Source organism: Trifolium pratense, linkage group LG1 (assembly GCF_020283565.1).
Source record: "Trifolium pratense cultivar HEN17-A07 linkage group LG1, ARS_RC_1.1, whole genome shotgun sequence".
NCBI classification, from domain to species: Eukaryota; Viridiplantae; Streptophyta; class Magnoliopsida; order Fabales; family Fabaceae; genus Trifolium; species Trifolium pratense.
Genome location: NC_060059.1, coordinates 18,272,405 through 18,291,620, shown reverse-complemented (window position 1 = coordinate 18,291,620; position 19,216 = coordinate 18,272,405). Strand labels below are relative to the sequence as shown.

The 19,216-nt window shown below is 30.4% G+C and overlaps 1 protein-coding gene across 1 annotated transcript; it reads left to right on the top strand.

The window, feature by feature from the left end:
• Positions 1–18,024: 18,024 nt before the first annotated feature.
• LOC123902450 (ethylene-responsive transcription factor ERF098-like) lies at positions 18,025–18,819 on the top strand. The gene has a single exon (XM_045952181.1). It carries the CDS (start codon positions 18,126–18,128, stop codon positions 18,561–18,563), a length of 438 nt encoding a protein of 145 aa, XP_045808137.1. The 5' UTR covers positions 18,025–18,125; the 3' UTR covers positions 18,564–18,819.
• The last annotated feature ends 397 nt before the right edge of the window (positions 18,820–19,216 follow it).

Here is a 19,216-nt window from a genome sequence, read left to right as displayed (position 1 = left end):
TAAAATACGATATCCATACCAGCTGAGGTAGATTCACGGTGACTGCATAAAAGTAATTTTATAATTTATATAATATAAAGAATCAAGATTCAATAAAAAAAAATTAACACTTAAATTTTGATAATCAGACTGTTCAATCTCATCGATTCAACATTTAAGTTTCTAATTAATTGTTAATTCTTGTTTAAAAAAAAATTTAATTGTTAATTCAAATTAACATTTTGGTAAAAACAAAGAAGTAGAAACAAATCCGGTTAGTTTTTAAAATAGAAATTAACAAAATTTCACAAAAAACTTGGTTTAACTCACAATCATGAGGGCCTGTTTGGTGCGCAGGATAGCATAGTGACATGATAAGATATAAAGCATGATAAGGATATGATAGGATAACAGCAGGATAACAGTTATACTCAGTTATCATATCCTGTGTTTGGTGCACACAGGATAACAAATATGATAACTATTATATTTTGTTTTTAATAGCTGATAATAATATGATAAGATATATAACATATTTAAATGACAAAATTACTCTTGAAAAACAATTTTTATTTTTTTAAAAAATTATTTTGTAATACTTTGAATTTTATAAATAAAAAATATAAATAAGTAATCAAATAACTTTATATAATTTCAAATAAAAATCATGAGAAAATAATCAAGTTTAATTTCAAATAAAATTACTATTGCAAAAGAATTATATTTAATTTTTTTATAAAATTTAAATTAATATCCCTATTTGTCAATTTTTTAATAATCATTTAACTTTAAAATATTGTAATTTTAGTAAAATTTTGATTTTTTAGAATATATAAATTACAAAATTATCCCTGTGAGAAAATCACATATATATTTAAAAATTAATTATTTTATTATTTATATTTTATTAATTTTATTTTATGTATTTTAAAATATATTTCATAAAATAAATCAGTAATTATTTTTTCTTATCCTATCCTGCTGGTAACCCAACTCAAATTCAGGATAAAAATTATAACTAGAGAGACATGATATGATAAGCTTCAGGATTAACTTATCATATCATGTTGTATCACCAAAAACTAGATTGCGGCATGATATGATACAGTTATCCTATCTGTCTCTTATCCTGTGCACCAAACGGGCCCTGAGTGTCGGCCAAAATTTCACATAGTTATTTTTTTTTTTACAATGTTGACAATGAGAATCGAACCTATGAACTCATGCATACCATTCAAATCCATTACCGCTAGACTAAATTTAGTGGCTTAAATTTCACATAGTTATTTAGTTGTATCATGTTTATCATAGTATATTCTACGTTTAAAAATAAATAAATTATATATGTGTCAAACGTTTAAGTAAAATTAAAGTTGCGTAAAAAAAAAAAGTAAAATTAAAGTTCCACAAAATAAGAATGGTGTGGATTGAACACACAACCCACTGGCTCCGGAACTTGCAATATACCACTGCGGCAAAGGGGCTGTTTATTGTTTACTTTAGTTGTTTAATATATATATACCATATACCGTGCGTCAAAAACAAAACCAGAAAAGTCATCTTCAACCTCCAACGGGTCACTTTGACCCGGATTCTGACCCGTACATGTAGATTCTAACTCGCACACGTTTCAGACCAATTTTAACATAAAAACCACAATCCAGAAACATCATACAAATGATTTCTAATAATTTTTTAATTTAAATTTTGATAAAAAAGTGTTAAATTAAAATACTAAAATCAAGATCTAACAAAATATGAACAAGTATAAATATCCAGATTTGCTGAAGAACTACTCAAATTTGTTGAAAAAATACCTGAATTTGATAACTTAAACCATTGTTACAGATTGAATATGTATAAGAACAAGGAGAGACGATTAGTGAAAAAAAGTAGTAAAAAGAGATTTTTTTTGTTTAATCCATAACAGGCATACGTGCGTATAGTGGAAGAAGATGGAAAGTTAGAAAATCTTGAATTGAAATATGGGTGAATTTCCAATTGTTAAAAGTTGTATTGCCATAATTGAAAAATAACAACATTTTAATGATAACATAAATGACATTTTGATGCACCACTAAGGGTCTGTTTGGTAAAATTAAGCTATAAGCTAGCTTATAGCTAATAAGCTAGCTGATAGCTGAAAAGCTAGCTTATAGCTGATAGCTGAAAAGCTGGTAAATTTAAATTGGAGTGTTTGGTAAAATTAGTTTTTTAAGTGACTGATAAATATAAAATGACACAAAAGTACATGTTTAATTTTATTTTTAAAATTAATATTTATAAACATTTTTAAGTATAATTTATTTTAAATATTTAGTTTATTTAAAATTAAAGTTTGAAAATTATAAATGTGGTATATGAATTTAATTAAAATTTTTTAACTAAAATTGTTTAACTTTATTATCAGATTTTTTTTTAATTTTTTAATGGAAAATTATATCGCCTTGTAGATATGTAAAAAGAAATAAATAAATATTAATATGCTACAAAAGTATTCCGTTGAATTTTCAACAAGACCAAATGCAGTTATTGTTCCTAAACGTGGGTAGTTAACTTTTTTGAAAAAAAAATAAAAATTATTAAAACTAATATAATAAGGGTAAAATTGGAACAAAATGTAAAAAGCCATAAGCTATAAGCTCAAACGCTACTTGAAATAGCATCTCAAAAAACGCTATAAGCTAATTAGAGAAGCTTGTTACCAAACACCTCTAACAAGCTTATAAGCTAGGCCAATAAGCTATAAGCTAGCTTATTGGCCTTACCAAACACACCCTAAATTTAAGACACATAGGATGGGCTGATTGACCCAATTTTAAGTAATGAGTAGTCAAGTTGTCACCGACAAGACAAAACTTAAGCACAGTTCCCTATGTGCTGTTGGAACTGTTCTCAAATAAGATTGTGACATGTGTATTAGTAAGTCCACGTCACATGTGGTCATCTAATATCCCGCTAATTCTTGAAAAATCTCACGTTAACTTTCTTCCATCTTTGTTAATCCGCACATGAGAAAAACAGTTTCCGACTCCCTCACCTCTTGCAACAACCCATGGCAATTGTGTAGATTAAAGAGAGAGCCAATTGGAAATTAATTTTTGTTTTTTCATTCACTTTTGAGTGATATAATAATATTAGTATAGGAATTGTATGGACTAATGTTTCCATGGACGAAGGGGATGTGTGGTTGTAGCGGAATTTTGACCTCCAATATGTATCTCATCTTTTTAATCCTCTTTCTTTCTTAATCGCATCCCTTATTCTATCATATTATATTCCACCATAGGTTGAATATGTAACAAATCTCATTTCTCATGTTTAATTGCAAGCGGTGGGTTTTTATCCGGTAACTGATAGGAAAGAGAGTTAACGGAAGATTATATTTTTTTCAGGAACTAACGGAGTTAGATGACTACATATGACGTGGACTGAGTAATACACATGTCACAATCTTATTTGAGAACAGTTCCAACAGTACATAGGGAACTGTGTTTAAGTTTTGTCCTATAAATTAAGCCTTATGTTGCCGAATTTTTTATCAAACCAAGGAGATTAGGGCAAAAACGAAGAAAGTTTTTAATTTGGGCAAAATCACGTTTTGCGTTACTCCTGCAAAATACGTGAGTTTTGCGTTACTCCCTGTAAAAAAAAATTACAACTTTCTTTTACCTAGGTTCGTAAAAAAAAGTTTCTTTAAAAAAAGTTTTTTTTTTCATTTTTTTAATTAAAAAATAAATAATTACTGAGTTGACAATTAAAAATAAATAAAAAATAAATTAATTTTCACATGTCATGCCACATCAAGATTCGTTCATGTCATATGCCCACTTGTTAAGCCAGGGGGTAACGCAATGAATCTTAACATTGCAGGTGGGTAATCTCAAAAAATAAATTTGCAGGGGGTAACGCAAAACTCGCCTATTTTACGGGGAATATAATACTATTTACCCAAAAATGAATTGAAGTAGTGTTTGCTAGGATTTATATACTCCCTAGTACGACTTTCCCATCTTACCCTTAAATAAGGTTTATTTGTTCCAACTTATCAATAAACCTTATTTTTTATAATTAATAATAAAATTGATATTATTTTTAAAAGATTATTATTAAAATATGGAGTAATATATATATATATATATATATATATATATATATATATATATATATATATATATATATATATATTGTCTATAACATAACATTTTTTTTTATTTACTATAACGACATTTTCAATATAATGTGGTAAATTAAATTATATATGTATTTAGTGGAATATACAAATACTAATATAAAAATAATGTATTTTACTTAATTACTTTTTTATCCATTCATAACTTGGACGATATACTTTATATTTTCTTTTATTACAACGGTATGCTTTATTTTAAAAAAAATATAATAATGATTAAACGGTATACTTTTCTTTATGAGATTTAAACTGTACACTTTATATAGATATTTTTGAAAATTGAAATATTTTTCTTGAAAAATTTGACTAAATTAATATTAAATATGATATTATTTCTTGAAGAGTATTTGGTTTTAAAAAGAAAAAAAAAAATATATATATATATATATACACACAATGTTTCATGACATTAATATATAATATGATTAATTCAATTGTATGTATTTAGCCCAATATACAAACACTAATACAGAAACAATTGCAGAGAATATCAACCAAAATCTTAATTTAAATAATTAATATGAATATTATTCATTGAAGAAGAAGTTTTGCCCTTTAGTTTCTACGAGAGTATTTTTTTGTGACGAAAGTTTCTACGAGACATGTTTAGCTTTGAATTGAGAATTGAACTATAGATAGTGTTACAATGTTATCCGGTTATAATAATTAAGATGGTCATGTGTCAACTTTTGAAACATAATTTTCCTACTTAATAAAAATGTTGTGCTGTTAATTTTCATGGTAATTTCCTGCTTGATAAAAAATTATGTTGCTTGATAATGACACTGACTTCAATATGCAATTAGGACTTCAATTTATTTCTAAACATAACAACCTAGCATCACAAACTCATTGTTCTGATATTCATTCATTCACCTTTGCCCAACAAAGCAACAATGGTGACAACAAAAAATGTTAGAAAGTTTTTTAGGGTCTCAAAGAACTAGAAAATTCCAGACATTCCTCAATGCATTATTGATTTGCCTTTTTCATATTAACACCAATGAACAACAACAATGAAACAAACCTCAATGACAATCAACAACAACATCAAAGAAGCTATATATGGTGTAAAGAAGCACATGTGTGCCAACTTAATTAGAATATCTATGCAATTCTTGATGCCTAGATGTTCTTAATTTATCAAAAAAAAAAAAGCGCAAGATAAATATCCAGAGATCTGAGTACAAATATGTAGAAGCTTCTTTACTTGAATCTTAGAGCAAAAGAACATGTGAAGGGGAGATTGTTGAATTTTTTAAGATTTGGTAAATTCACAATATAAAATCCGAACCGTGTTAATATGAAATTGGTTGGGAATATACGTTCTTAACCAACATTAAATTAGGACGTAGTTTTCGAACTAAATTTAAAGAGTAAAAATATAATTTTGAGCGACCTGAATGGTCTAAAGAGTAAAATTCCTAACTAAAAAACATTAAAAAGTCAAATGGGCTTCAGCTGAATCAGATTGAGAAGCCCAATTCAAATGGTCCGCTTACCCAAAATTTCTATTCAATTTTTTGGATTTTGGCAAAAAAATCTTCGAACAAATCAAATTTGAATTTTGAGTTATCGATGCCATATTTTGTCTTCCACAAAACTAAATAAAAGTTACTTGAAATTTAATTCTCACCGTTTATAATGATAACAAAAACTTGTTGAACAGCTGCTACTTTTCATATTACTGAATTTTTAAAATCTTGGGTAATTTAAATTTAAAATTTGATTTATTCAAGATAGAAAAAGTTTCAAAAAGCTCAATTTTTATTTTTCTCAAATTCTAAAAAAGTGAAGGAATTTGAATTCTTAATGAAGATAATATTTTGCATGGAGAATGACTTATTATCACGGATGCAAAATGCAAATTCTCAATGGTATTAAAAATTTGGTTTAAATATATTATACCATTTTTTGGTTTAAGTCCATGTAATATATATACCGAAGAAAAAGACATGCATTGATATGGTTTCTTCCCGGCCAGTGCCGGCCCAAGTCCAAAGCAAGTGAAGCTAGGGCTTTAGGCCCCAAGTCTTTGGGCTCTTATATATGAAGACCCTCGAAGTCTCTTAAGAAGGCCTCGACGTTTGTTAATATATAAAGTTTGTTCCAAGTTGGAAGAACAAGTTCATGTGGTTATAGGATTCCAAAATCATATTTACCGTCTTGGGTTCAAATCCCAGCGTTTTGCTTTGTTTTTTCCATTTCCTTATAAAATGTTTATTTTTAGCTTTTTGCATTTGTTTTTTCCTATTTCTCCATAAAATTTGTATTTTTTAAAATAATAATAACCAAAAAACTTTTTCCTATTTATAGGATTTCATAGCTGGTGGTATAGTCCTATGATTTGTTTGGACTTTGTATGATTTGTTTATGTTTTTGTTTCTATGACTCTTTGTAAATTTTTGTAGTCTATCTTGGCACATCTTTTGCTGGGGAGGCTGTTGTGGTAATATATCTCATTTTAGTTTTTTCAAAAAAAAAAAAAAACCAAAAAACTTTCAATGATCAATAGATGTAATGTTTTAAAAAATATAAAATTTTTGGGATTGTTTAGCTCATTGAGGTTTGGCTACTATATTATGTTGTTTTTCTCTCGGGTTTTCAAACTGGTTCCCTGTTGTATTTCTGTTCTTTTCTTCTCCTGTACCTATTGTTATGGAGATAGCTCAATAATATTTGCCTATTCAAATAATAATAATAATAATGATAAACCACATTTTTATAATTTTTACAGAAATTTATATTTTTATACTCATATATTAATATAAATATATATATTTTTTTTCAATTTTTACAGTTGTGTTATATGACATTTACAATTGAACAAAAGTACTAATATTTTTTATTACAAAATTATTATATTAAAAGTCCTCATTTAAATTTTCGCTTTAGGCCTCAATTAAAGTAGTTGAGAGAAATTTATTCTATAAAATATCGTTATGCAATTGGCTTAATGTGAATGTGCCATGTCAAGATATGTAAGATATTTATTTTGAAAGGGATTGCCTAATTTACCCTGTTTGTATCTGATTTGCATAGATAATGAAGGCGAATATATTGAATCTAAAGTTTAGTGTGTCCATACATGTAATTTATTTATACAACCATCATCATAATTTTTATCTTCTTATTCAAATTATTGTAGCATCCGCACAAAGCAAGATCTAACATTTCCTCTCCGATGGTTTATTTGGGACACTATTGAAAACTAATTATAATTAGGCTTAAATGCAGTTTTGGTCCCCCAAGTTTCCTAATTGCTCTATTTTGGTCCCCCTAGTTTTAATTGCTTGATTTTAATCCCTCACTTTTACCCCCTTTTGCAATTTGTGGCCCCTCTTGACTATTTTGACCAAAATTATGTTGACATGGATATTATATACACGTGTCTTAATTTAATTGGTCAAAACAAATATGTATTATTTATTTAAAAATAAAAAAATAAATTGGAAGCCAAGGTCACGTGAGTATTATTTTTATTTTGCAGAAACTCATTGTTGTCTCTCCCAATTACTTCAACATATCAAATCTTAGAGATTCAACTTTCTTCTTCTTCTCATCCCATCTCAGATTATCATATTTTTCTTCTTCCCCTCTCAAATCGATCAATTTTAACTGTCTTCTTCCATGTTTAACTCGTTGCCTTCAATTTCGTGGGTATAGTTCGAACCCTAAATTTAATTTTTCTTCGTGTGTACTGTTTGAAGGTCGTGTAGCAGAATGTCGAAGAGTTGTGTCAATTTGTCTCGCGATTTTAATAGCTCGTGTGACATGAAAATTGTAGTGTTCTTTCACCTCTGTGTACTGCCTGGACAATAGAGAACCCATTAATGTACTGATTTTATCGTTGGTTCAAGTGAAAAAAAATTGGTTCAAGTCATTGTGGTTCTAACTATTGTTGCACTGATTTTATGGTTTCTTATTGTAGTGAAGAAATTAGTGAAGAAATTGTAGTGGATGGTTAAGTAAAAGTGGGTCTATGTAATGTTCAATTTTTATCAATGAAGAGATCAAGTTCTGTTTATCAATTACTTGTTCTGCTGTTGTTGGCTGGTTGTTGTTGCTTCGTCTATCCACCCCTTTTGTTCTGTTTTGCTGCTGCTAGAAGCTTATGTGTTTTTCCCTATTTTGCTGGCTTGTTTTTGGCTCGTTATTGTTGTGCTAAGAGCCTTTTTGTGTGCTGTAAAGGATAACCCATGTATCCTGGTTTTTTTATTTCAGCAAAAAAAAACCTCACGTGACCTTGCTTATTCGGCTTCCAATTTATTTTTCATTTTTAAAATAAATAATACACATTTATTTTGACCAATTAAATTAAGACACGTGTATATAATATCCATGTCAGCATAATTCTGGTCAAAATAGTTAAGAGGGGCCACAAATTGCAAAATGGGGTAAAAGTGAGGGACTAAAATCAAGCAATTGAAACTAGGGGGACCAAAATAGAGCAATTAGGAAACTTAGGGGACCAAAACTGCATTTAAGCCTTATAATTATAATCACTCTCCTCAACTGAAATTCAAAGATTAATGCACTACGTGGTAAGAGTTTGGCCCGTTTCGGTAGAGTGTATATATATACCCAACCTCGGTTGGAGGAAAGTAAAGTCATATATAAAAATATTTGTAGTAGAAATCAAACTCAATTTTTTTAAGATAATTTATCCTAAAAGAGTTTATTTATCACTTAAATTCAATCATTTGATTGAGTTTAATTTATTGTGTTTTTGTCACTTTATAAAATACTCCCTCCGGTCCTTATTATAAGAAACACTTTGACAAAATCACACAGACCAAGGAAGGTAAATTTTCTCATTAATGATTCTAACATTTTATGTTATATTCCAAAACTAACCTTTGACTAGCATGGAAAATAGACTTCTCTAATTAATGCACTAGCATTATAATGAATTATTTGATTGTATTTAATAAGGGTACAAATAGAATTGTGTCAAAGTGTTTCTTATAAAAATGACCAAATAAAAATTCCAAAGTATTTCTTATAAAAAGGACCGGAGAGAGTATATATTTGAAGCACCTGCGTCAATAGCCAAATAGACACTTTGACCCATGGAATCTATATCTATATTATTATACTTGCTTGAGCAGTCAACTTCAACTTGTTCAATTATTATAATTAAAAAAAAAAAAAAAAAACTTCAACTTGTTCAAATAAAGGATACTATGCTAGATATGAATCGGATCAATTACTCAAGTAGTAATCGAATTATTTTTCTTTTTGATGAAATTATTTGATTTATATTCATCCACAATGTAAAATAATTATGTGTACAATATAATCATATTTTATTATTTATATTTTTTTTTAAAATTTTTACCAACAGTATTCAACCCACTGATTCGTCGAATATGATTCGAGAATCAGTTTTAATATCAAGTTGTAAGATACTAAAATAAAGCATAATGAAGTGTTAGTAACATTTAGCTCATCTAACAAATATTAAAATTATTTCATGATATTTTGAGTTTAAATTTATTCTGTGTAAATTCTATGTCATACTATTTATCATTTCATTTAGGAAAAAAAAAAGGAAAAAAGAAATGTGTTAGTGGAGGAACACGAGAGTCACACACAATCCTTTATCACTCTCCAAGTTAGGAGTGACATATGAATTAATTGAATAAATTTTTATATTGGAAGGATTAAAATAATTCACCAATCACTAATAATAGACTGTCCAGTGGTAAGATACTTCCGTTTGACCTAACTTTCCTTTTATGAAATAGTTCTGTATATGAAATAAATAAAATAGCATAAGTTGGAATCATGATATAGCATGCATGTTAGCACTAAAATAAATCATGTTTCCTGATTGTCAATACTTTTTTTAGTAGTACTTACATTTTGATAACGCTATCATATAAAAAATTGATTTGTAAAAAGTTAAACTACCATAGTTGGTGGTCTAGTCCTTTGTTATGTTTGAGCCTTGTTTGATTTTGATTGTTGTATTTCTTTCTTGGTCCCATTGTAAACTTTTGTAGTCTATCTTGGCACATCTTGTGCTGAGGAGGCTGTTTTTCTTCAGTTAATATATATCTCATTTTAGCTTTTTCAAAAAAAAAGAAATGTCAAGTAATTGGAACTGGAATCAAAGGGGAAGTGGGTAACCAACTGTAAAATATATAGCGACAAGTCACTGAAAACTTGAAAAGTTCAAATCCAAAGCTTTTCCTCAAGCTGCTTTCCTCATGTTTTTCTTCATTGAACAAAAGTTGCGTATATTACTCTCTCAGTATCAAAATATAAGAATTTATTGACCATTGTACGTAGGTCAATATATAATTTTGATTACGAATATTTTTAATTATTTATTAATAAAAATTATAAAAACTTGATATTTTGAAAATATTAATCGAAACAAATCAAACAAGATCTTATATGATAATATTTACATTTATATGCTTTTAGAAAAATACGGTCAAAACAAGACATGTAAATAATGTATTTAGTCAAAATAGATCTTATAAAATGGGACGAACGGAGTAATCGTAGAGTTTCTGTTAGAAATTAAAGTGTTTGGCCTAGCTTCTACTTTGGAGGAGAAGAAAAGGCATAAAAAGTCAAGCCAAATGTATCTTTTCTTTTTTTTGACAAAAAGCCAAACGTATCTTAAATTTCAAGAGATTATATTTTAGTCATCCTACCTATTTTTTCTTCATTAAATCCCTAGTGAATAAATTTTGCAATCCCCTACCGTAGAACATATCATTCTTCCATTCCGTTATGCAAAACGATTAACTTCTATTCGACAAAACTATCAATTTTCGGGGGCTATTGTTTTGTACTTTTGTGGTTTATTATTTTTTTTCTATCTTATAACTTTGTAACTCCCGGTAATATATTTTTCATCTCTTAAGTCACCATTAAATTTTCATCCCTTGGACTCTTCTACCAATATTTTAATATATAGGTTACAATTATTTTAATTTGTATCCTATTCATATTTTTCTAACTAACCATTACGAATGTTAGAAACAAATATTTTTATCCCCTGATGCTCAATCATGTGCTTAACAAGATTACCATTTGTTTTTTCGGTTGAATGTGAGAATAGATTTTTTCATATCTTATATGTGCAATTTCTCTTTCCATTATCTTGCCTCTTCATCTTTTGTGCATCAGGTATAAATACTTATGTTATTTTCTAAAACCATGATTTGTTGTAGTTATTTTATTTTTTGCAAAAATTAACTTTTGCATAACAAATAAAATTAAGAGAATTTTACATTTTTTGTTTGTTGCAGATCATACATTCAACTTTTGTGTTGCACATCATTTATAGGTTTAGTTAAGTGCTACTGTATATGTGTATTCATATTCTATTATGATACAAATTAAATAATATATACTTTATTTTTAATTGAACTAGCGAGTCAGACAGGCGCGTTCCGCGCCTGCCTGTGTCTAATTTATGATTGTTGGATGACCTTAATAAGAAAGAACCATTGTGCAGTTATAATATGTTACGTTATTAGATGCATTATTAGATCTATTGTGTTATATAAAATTTGAATTTAAAATAAAGGATAATTTGGACAATATAAAAAATTCATTTCAAACTCACCTATCCTTTTTATATATTGTTATATATTTAAAATTTGAATTTAAAATAAAGGGTAATTTGGACAATAAAAAAAATTCATCTCAAACTCATCTATCCTTTTTATATATTGTTATAGATTATGTAATAGTTGTTTTACTTTCCTTTCCTTTACTTTTATAATTTGAATTTAAAATAAAGGATAATTTGGACAATATAAAAAATTCATCCCAAACTCACCTATCTTTTTTATATATTGTTATAGATTATGTAATAGTTGTTTTACTTTCCTTTCATTTACTTTTTTATTTGTTCATTTTTTTTTATTAATATACTTATTTTTATAATTTTTTATTTTAGGTTTTGGGTCATCGGGTCTGTTTGGTAAAAATAAGCTATAAGCTAGCTGATAGCTGATAAGCTAGCTGATAGCTGAAAAGCTAGCTTATAGCTGATAGCTGAAAAGCTAGCTTATTGAAATTAAAGTGTTTGGTAAAATTAGCTTTTAAAGTGGTTATTAAATATAAAATTACACAATTGATAGTGGGTAGTTTATTTTTTAGAGTGTGTAGTTATTAAATTAAAGGGTAAAAATGGAATAAAGTGTAAAAAGCTATAAGCTATAAGCTCAAATGCTACTTGAAATAGCATCTGAAAAAAAGCTACAAGCTAGTACAAAAAGCTTGTTAACAAACACCTCTAATTTTTTGAAACAAGCTTATAAGCTCATATAATAAGCTATAAGCTAGCTTATTTGTGTTACCAAACAGAGCCATCATCTCTTACTCAAAAGAACTAAACTGTAAGGTTGATGCTCTTCACATATGTCCCTTTGAAATATTTTTAAAAGGTATGTACCCTTTAATTTTATTTGTTTTATTTGAGTTTTTCTAATTTTGTCACTATTTATATATATGCTAATTGTGTAACTTAGATTTTGTCACATCTCTTTTCATCCAATCCTTTGTGTGTTTGGAAATAGATTTATATGTTGTGCGTAGATATATCCTATTACTCCTATATATATAAATTTTAGATAGTTATTCTGTTACTCATGTACAGTAAACCATAATCCTTAAACCAATAATATTTCTTCATTTAACCACATCAGTCACTTACAATGCCACATCACTTCTCCTTAGAAAATAAATCTTTTGAATCTCGGATTCTCTATTTTATTATTATTATTTTGATAATATTTAATGTTTCAGTTTTATGCAATTTTGTAAAATAAAAATAATCGCATCACACCCGTGCATCGCACAGGTAAGGGTCTAGTAATATTATAAATATATCATAAAATAATATAATTTGAAGTAAAATATAACACATAATATGTTAAAAATTAATATTTTGCAATGACAATTATCAAATATATTTGAAACCTATGAAATGATAAAAATAAATAGATGAAATTGAACTAATAAGTGTTATTGAGAAAATTTAAAACCAACCGATTAATATGTTAATACAATGTATCATACTAATAAAAAGTTAAATAACTATTAAAAATTATGTATGCGGTTTGGTTCGGTTTGGATCAGTTTTGAAAAATCAATCCAAAATCCGATCTGATTCAGTGGTTTTTACAAAAGGACATCCAAACACATCCAAAAATATTCGATTTTTTACGATTTTCGATTTTTTTGGATTGGTTTGGATTTGAGCATCCCTACTCCTAAGTCTCCCACCATGCACAAAGTAAAAAAAGTAAAAAAAGTTCTATCTTTCACTATAAAATGTCAGAAATGGGACTATCTTTCACATAGTAAAAAAGTAAAAAAAAAAAAAAAAAAAAACTATTATTATCTAGTCCATAATTTGTGGATTCTCAAAAATCTGTGGGGCATAAAGTTGTTGTTGGGTGGGTTCACTCCCCAAGTGGGACCCACGCCAATTAAAAGAAAATAGAAAAAGAAAAGAAAGAATAAAAGGGGAGGTGTTAAAAGTCTTTGGGCTTAGTATTGTTTTAAGCCCATGTTGCCATGTGTTTTGGTCACGTGAAGAAAATAAAAGGGTTGTAACATAACACAATTGGAGAACAACAACAACAGTAGCCGCGTGAGAGGAACAGAGTTGTGCGCCGGCAAATTGTGAGAGAAGAGATTTTGGTTCTAGGTGATAAAGAGTGTGTAGCAAAGTTGCTTTGTTTGAGCTACAACTTTAGTAAGTGGTTTCTATCATCTAGCTAGTTTTTACTAGTTGTTTAAATCTCTCTCTAGGTTGTGTTAATTTACCCACTTGTGTGGAAATTGAGTTGTTGTTTGATTCCACCTTTAGGTGATGATTATTGGTGTTCCTAGTATTTACTAGAAGACTATTTGTGTACCCATTATTGATTTATAGTGGAAGATTTATCTGGCTAGGCCCGTGGTTTTTTATTCTCTCACATTGAGAGGATTTTCCACGTAAAATTCTGGTGTCTGATATTTATTTTACCGTCGTTATTATTTTGCTCTGCTATTGGAATTTTCTGGTTGCCCATTTAATTGCACAGGTGGTTGGGAGAGTTAATTCCGCATTTTAAAGAGACTATTTAGTCTGATTTTCCCCAACAAAGTGGTATCTAGAGCTTTGGTTGACTTGTTTTGTGCAATTTTAAAATGGAGAAAAATTCAGAGCCGAATATGATTAAGCTGAACTCTTCCAATTACACACTTTGGAAGACTCTCATGGAAGATTTGTTATATACAAAAGATTTGTATGATCCCATTGAGGGTGAAAGTGCTAGATCGAAGGATACTTCAGATACTGATTGGAAGAAGATGAATAGAAAGGCAGTTGCTATTATCAGACAGTGGCTTGATTTAAGTGTGTATCCTCATGTTGAAGCTGAAACGAATGCTCATACAATGTGGAATAAATTGAAAGAATTGTATGAACGGAAGAATGTGCAGAATAAAGCATGTTTGATTCGAAAGCTGGTTAACATGAAGTATAAAGACGGTGAGTCAATGGCAGAGCATATGAGTGTGTTTCAGAACACGGTGAATCAGTTGACAGCTACTGATATTAAGCTGGATGATGAGTTGCAGGCTTTATTATTGCTCAGTTCTTTGCCTGACAACTGGGAAGTTCTTGTTGTGACACTGACAAACTCAGCTCCAAGTGGGAAGCTGGTAATGTCAACGGTTAAAGAAAGCATGCTTAATGAAGAGGCTCGAAGAAAAGAGCGTGGTTTGATTGGTTCTCCTACTCAGTCAGAAGCTCTTGTTACAGAGTCACGGGGGAGAAGCCAAAGTAAAAATTTCCATAAGCATGATAAATCTGAGAGGCGCAGCAAGTCAAAAGCCAGAAAAGAATTTACCTGTTTTTATTGTAACAGGGAGGGACATATAAAGAAATATTGCAGATTGCTCAAGAGAGATCAACTAAGGGAAAGAGACGATGATAGTGAGAATGAAAGTGATAAAAACACTTCTGCAGTTGCACATGATAGTGCTACCGATGTCTACATTATTTGTGATGATGATGATTCCATAAATCTTGTCAGTCATGATTCAACTTGGATTATTGATTCGGGTGCCTCATACCATGTTACTCCTAGGCGCGATTTCTTCTCATCTTATACCATTGGTGACTTTGGTACGGTAAAAATGGGAAATGAGGGAGTTTGTAAAATTGTTGGTATGGGAGATGTTTGGGTTGAAACTAGTATTGGTTGCAAGCTTCAGTTGAAGAATGTTAGACATGTTCCAGATATCCGTCTAAACGTGATTTCAGTCAAAGCCTTAGATATTGAGGGCTATCACACTTACTTTGGTGGTGATGGAATATGTAAGATCACCAAAGGTTCTTTAGTGGTAGCAAAGGAGCAAAGTCCCACGAGTCTTTACAGGATGCCTGTAAAGTTGTGCAAGGAGGAGGTGAACGCAGTTGAAGATGTATCGACTGATTTGTGGCATACACGCCTTGGTCATGTGAGTCAGAAAGGACTCAGCATTCTTGCGAAGCAAAATTTTCTTCCGGTAAAAGGTACACCTTTAAAAACTTGCACTCATTGTTTTTCTGGTAAACAGCATAGAGTTTCCTTTCGTAGTTCTGGTCCTCATAGGAGACAGAATACTTTAGATTTAATTCACACTGATGTTTGCATGATGGATAGTAAATCTCTTGGTGGTGCTTTATATTTTGTTACTTTTATTGATGACCACTCTAGAAAAGTGTGGGCTTTTGTTTTGAAATCTAAAGACCAGGTACTAGGTACTTTTAAGCAATTCCATGCAAGTGTTGAAAGAGAAATAGGAAGGAAACTGAAGTGTATTCGAGCAGACAATGGTGGTGAATACAGAGGTCCATTTGAAGAGTATTGCAAAGAGCATGGTATCAAGCTTGAGAAGACAGTTCCAAAGACTCCTCAACACAACGGAGTTGCAGAGAGAATGAATCGTACCATTAATGAAAGGGTTAGGTGTATGCTCTCTCATGCAAAGTTGTCGAAAGCCTTTTGGGGTGAAGCAATGAAGACTGCAGTGGATTTGATCAACCTTTCTCCTTCTATTCCACTTGATGGTGATGTTCCAAATAGAGTTTGGACAGGGAAAGATGTCTCTTATGGTTATTTGAGAGTGTTTGGTTGCAGAGCTTTTGTTCACATTCCAAGAGATGAAAGATCCAAGCTTGATAAGAAATCGAAGCAGTGTTTGTTCATGGGTTATGGCAATGAACAGTTTGGCTATAGATTGTGGGACCCTGTTGATAAGAAAATTGTTAGAAGCCGAGATGTGAAATTCCTCGAAGACCAGACCATTGAAGACTTTGAGAAAGCTGAGAAACATAAATCTGATGCTAGAAGTTACATTGATGTTGTGCCTAAACCTCCCAGTGGAACTCTTGTTGATGGGGGAGATGTACAGGTAGATGATGAGAATGTAACTGATGATCACACACATGATCATGATGAGCCAGTTGAAGAGGAGCCTCCTGAGCCATCGGTTGAACCTGAGTTGAGAAGGTCAAGTAGAGAGCGTCAAGTTTCTCAAAGATATCCTCCACAAGATTATGTAACAGTCACTGATAGTGGAGAGACAGATTACTACCAAGAGATTATAACAGATGTTGATAAAGAAAAGTGGTTTGAAGCCATGCAAGAAGAGAGAAGTTCCTTGCATGAGAAAAATACATTTAAGTTGGTGAAATTGCCTAAGGGCAAAAGAGCACCAAAGAAGGCTACCAAGGTAGAACGATCCCTCCCCACTTGAGTCGTGAGGGGGAGATTTGTTGGGTGGGTTCACTCCCCAAGTGGGACCCACGCCAATTAAAAGAAAATAGAAAAAGAAAAGAAAGAATAAAAGGGGAGGTGTTAAAAGTCTTTGGGCTTAGTATTGTTTTAAGCCCATGTTGCCATGTGTTTTGGTCACGTGAAGAAAATAAAAGGGTTGTAACATAACACAATTGGAGAACAACAACAACAGTAGCCGCGTGAGAGGAACAGAGTTGTGCGCCGGCAAATTGTGAGAGAAGAGATTTTGGTTCTAGGTGATAAAGAGTGTGTAGCAAAGTTGCTTTGTTTGAGCTACAACTTTAGTAAGTGGTTTCTATCATCTAGCTAGTTTTTACTAGTTGTTTAAATCTCTCTCTAGGTTGTGTTAATTTACCCACTTGTGTGGAAATTGAGTTGTTGTTTGATTCCACCTTTATGTGATGATTATTGGTGTTCCTAGTATTTACTAGAAGACTATTTGTGTACCCATTATTGATTTATAGTGGAAGATTTATCTGGCTAGGCCCGTGGTTTTTTATTCTCTCACATTGAGAGGATTTTCCACGTAAAATTCTGGTGTCTGATATTTATTTTACCGTCGTTATTATTTTGCTCTGCTATTGGAATTTTCTGGTTGCCCATTTAATTGCACAGGTGGTTGGGAGAGTTAATTCCGCATTTTAAAGAGACTATTTAGTCTGATTTTCCCCAACAGTTGTCCACATAACATGATCAGATACTCTTTCATATAAAGTGCTATGATTAAAAGCAGATCTAAATCCATGGCTAATGGGTGAACTATATATGCATGGATACAATGTCTGAAAATCTATTTGATTCTCACTCCTAGCTAGTTGCATATTGATGAGAAACATTTGTGTCTGCTCCACATGCATAGTTTCCTCCAATTCACGTGATAAAAACATAGACATTGTCGAAAGAATCGAATTTATACACACAAACACACACTACTATTTCAATAGAGAACCTTCTTTGAAAACAAATCTTTGGTCAATTTGCCTTTCTAGATTGAGATAGAGAATCACTATTTACCTTATAGATTCCCACACTTTTTAGCTCAAAAATAATACACTACTTATCTATATAAGCATCTTTGGCAATCACATAATCAATAAGCAAAATCAAAATTTGATAATTAGCATACACAAGAAGAAACCAAATTAATGGAGGATCACCTAAAGGGAAAGCAAGGAAAGGAGGAGAAAGCCGGAAAGGACGAGGTTCGGTTCCGAGGCGTGAGGAGAAGGCCATGGGGGAAGTATGCGGCGGAGATAAGGGATCCGTCGAAGCAAGGGACAAGGATATGGTTAGGGACATTTGATACGGCTGAAGAAGCAGCAAGAGCTTATGATAGAGCAGCTTTTAATTTGAGGGGTCATCTTGCAATTTTGAATTTTCCTAGTGAGTATTATTCTAAAATAAGAGGGTCACCACCATATCCACCTCATTTAGCACCCCCATCATACACCTCTTCATCATCTCATCATGCTAGTGGTAGCTCTTCTGGGCCTCAACATAGGCCCATTTTTGAGTTTGAGTGTTTGGATGATAAGATATTGGAGGAACTTCTTGGATCAGAGGAGGTGAAGAAAAAAAAGTAGGGAGAATGATTAGTACTAAATCATTTCTCTATTATGCTTTTATTTATTGCTTTGAGTTTTCTCCTTAACCTACATACTAATGTGTAATAACTCAATCTCTATTCTGCTTTAAGTAGATAACCATATATATATGCATATAAATATATCCATTGTTTGGTAAAAGAAATAAATATATCCATTATATGTCATTGTGTTTATTGAAGTTTCTTTCTAAAAATAATTATTATTGAAAGATTTGTCTACTACCCAAACTTTAAGATAAGTTTCATTATGAGGCAGACCAATTTTGTTGCTCATACTTTAGCTAGGGCGTCAAGATCTTATGCTAATCACCAAACATTTGATTTGATCTCATCTTGTATTATTTTCATATTGTTGAATGAAATAATATGATTTTATGATTGTCAACAAAAAAAAAAAATAGTCTATGTAGTAGCGCGCAAAGAATATTTGATTTACGCTAAAAATAATTATTATTTTAAAAAAAAGGGCCCGGGATAGGAAATTGTTATTTATAAATGTGAAATTTATCATGGCAAATTAAACAATAAATGTGAAACTTCTAAATATTTTACAATTTTTTTATATCACATTTGAACCAAGTTCATTGTGTTTATAAAGTCAAATTCATACTACTAAAATATTATCTCATA

Bases quoted from the DNA above. Each gene is read 5' to 3' on its own strand.
- LOC123902450 (XM_045952181.1), top strand. From the start codon at position 18,126: ATGGAGGATCACCTAAAGGGAAAGCAAGGAAAGGAGGAGAAAGCCGGA.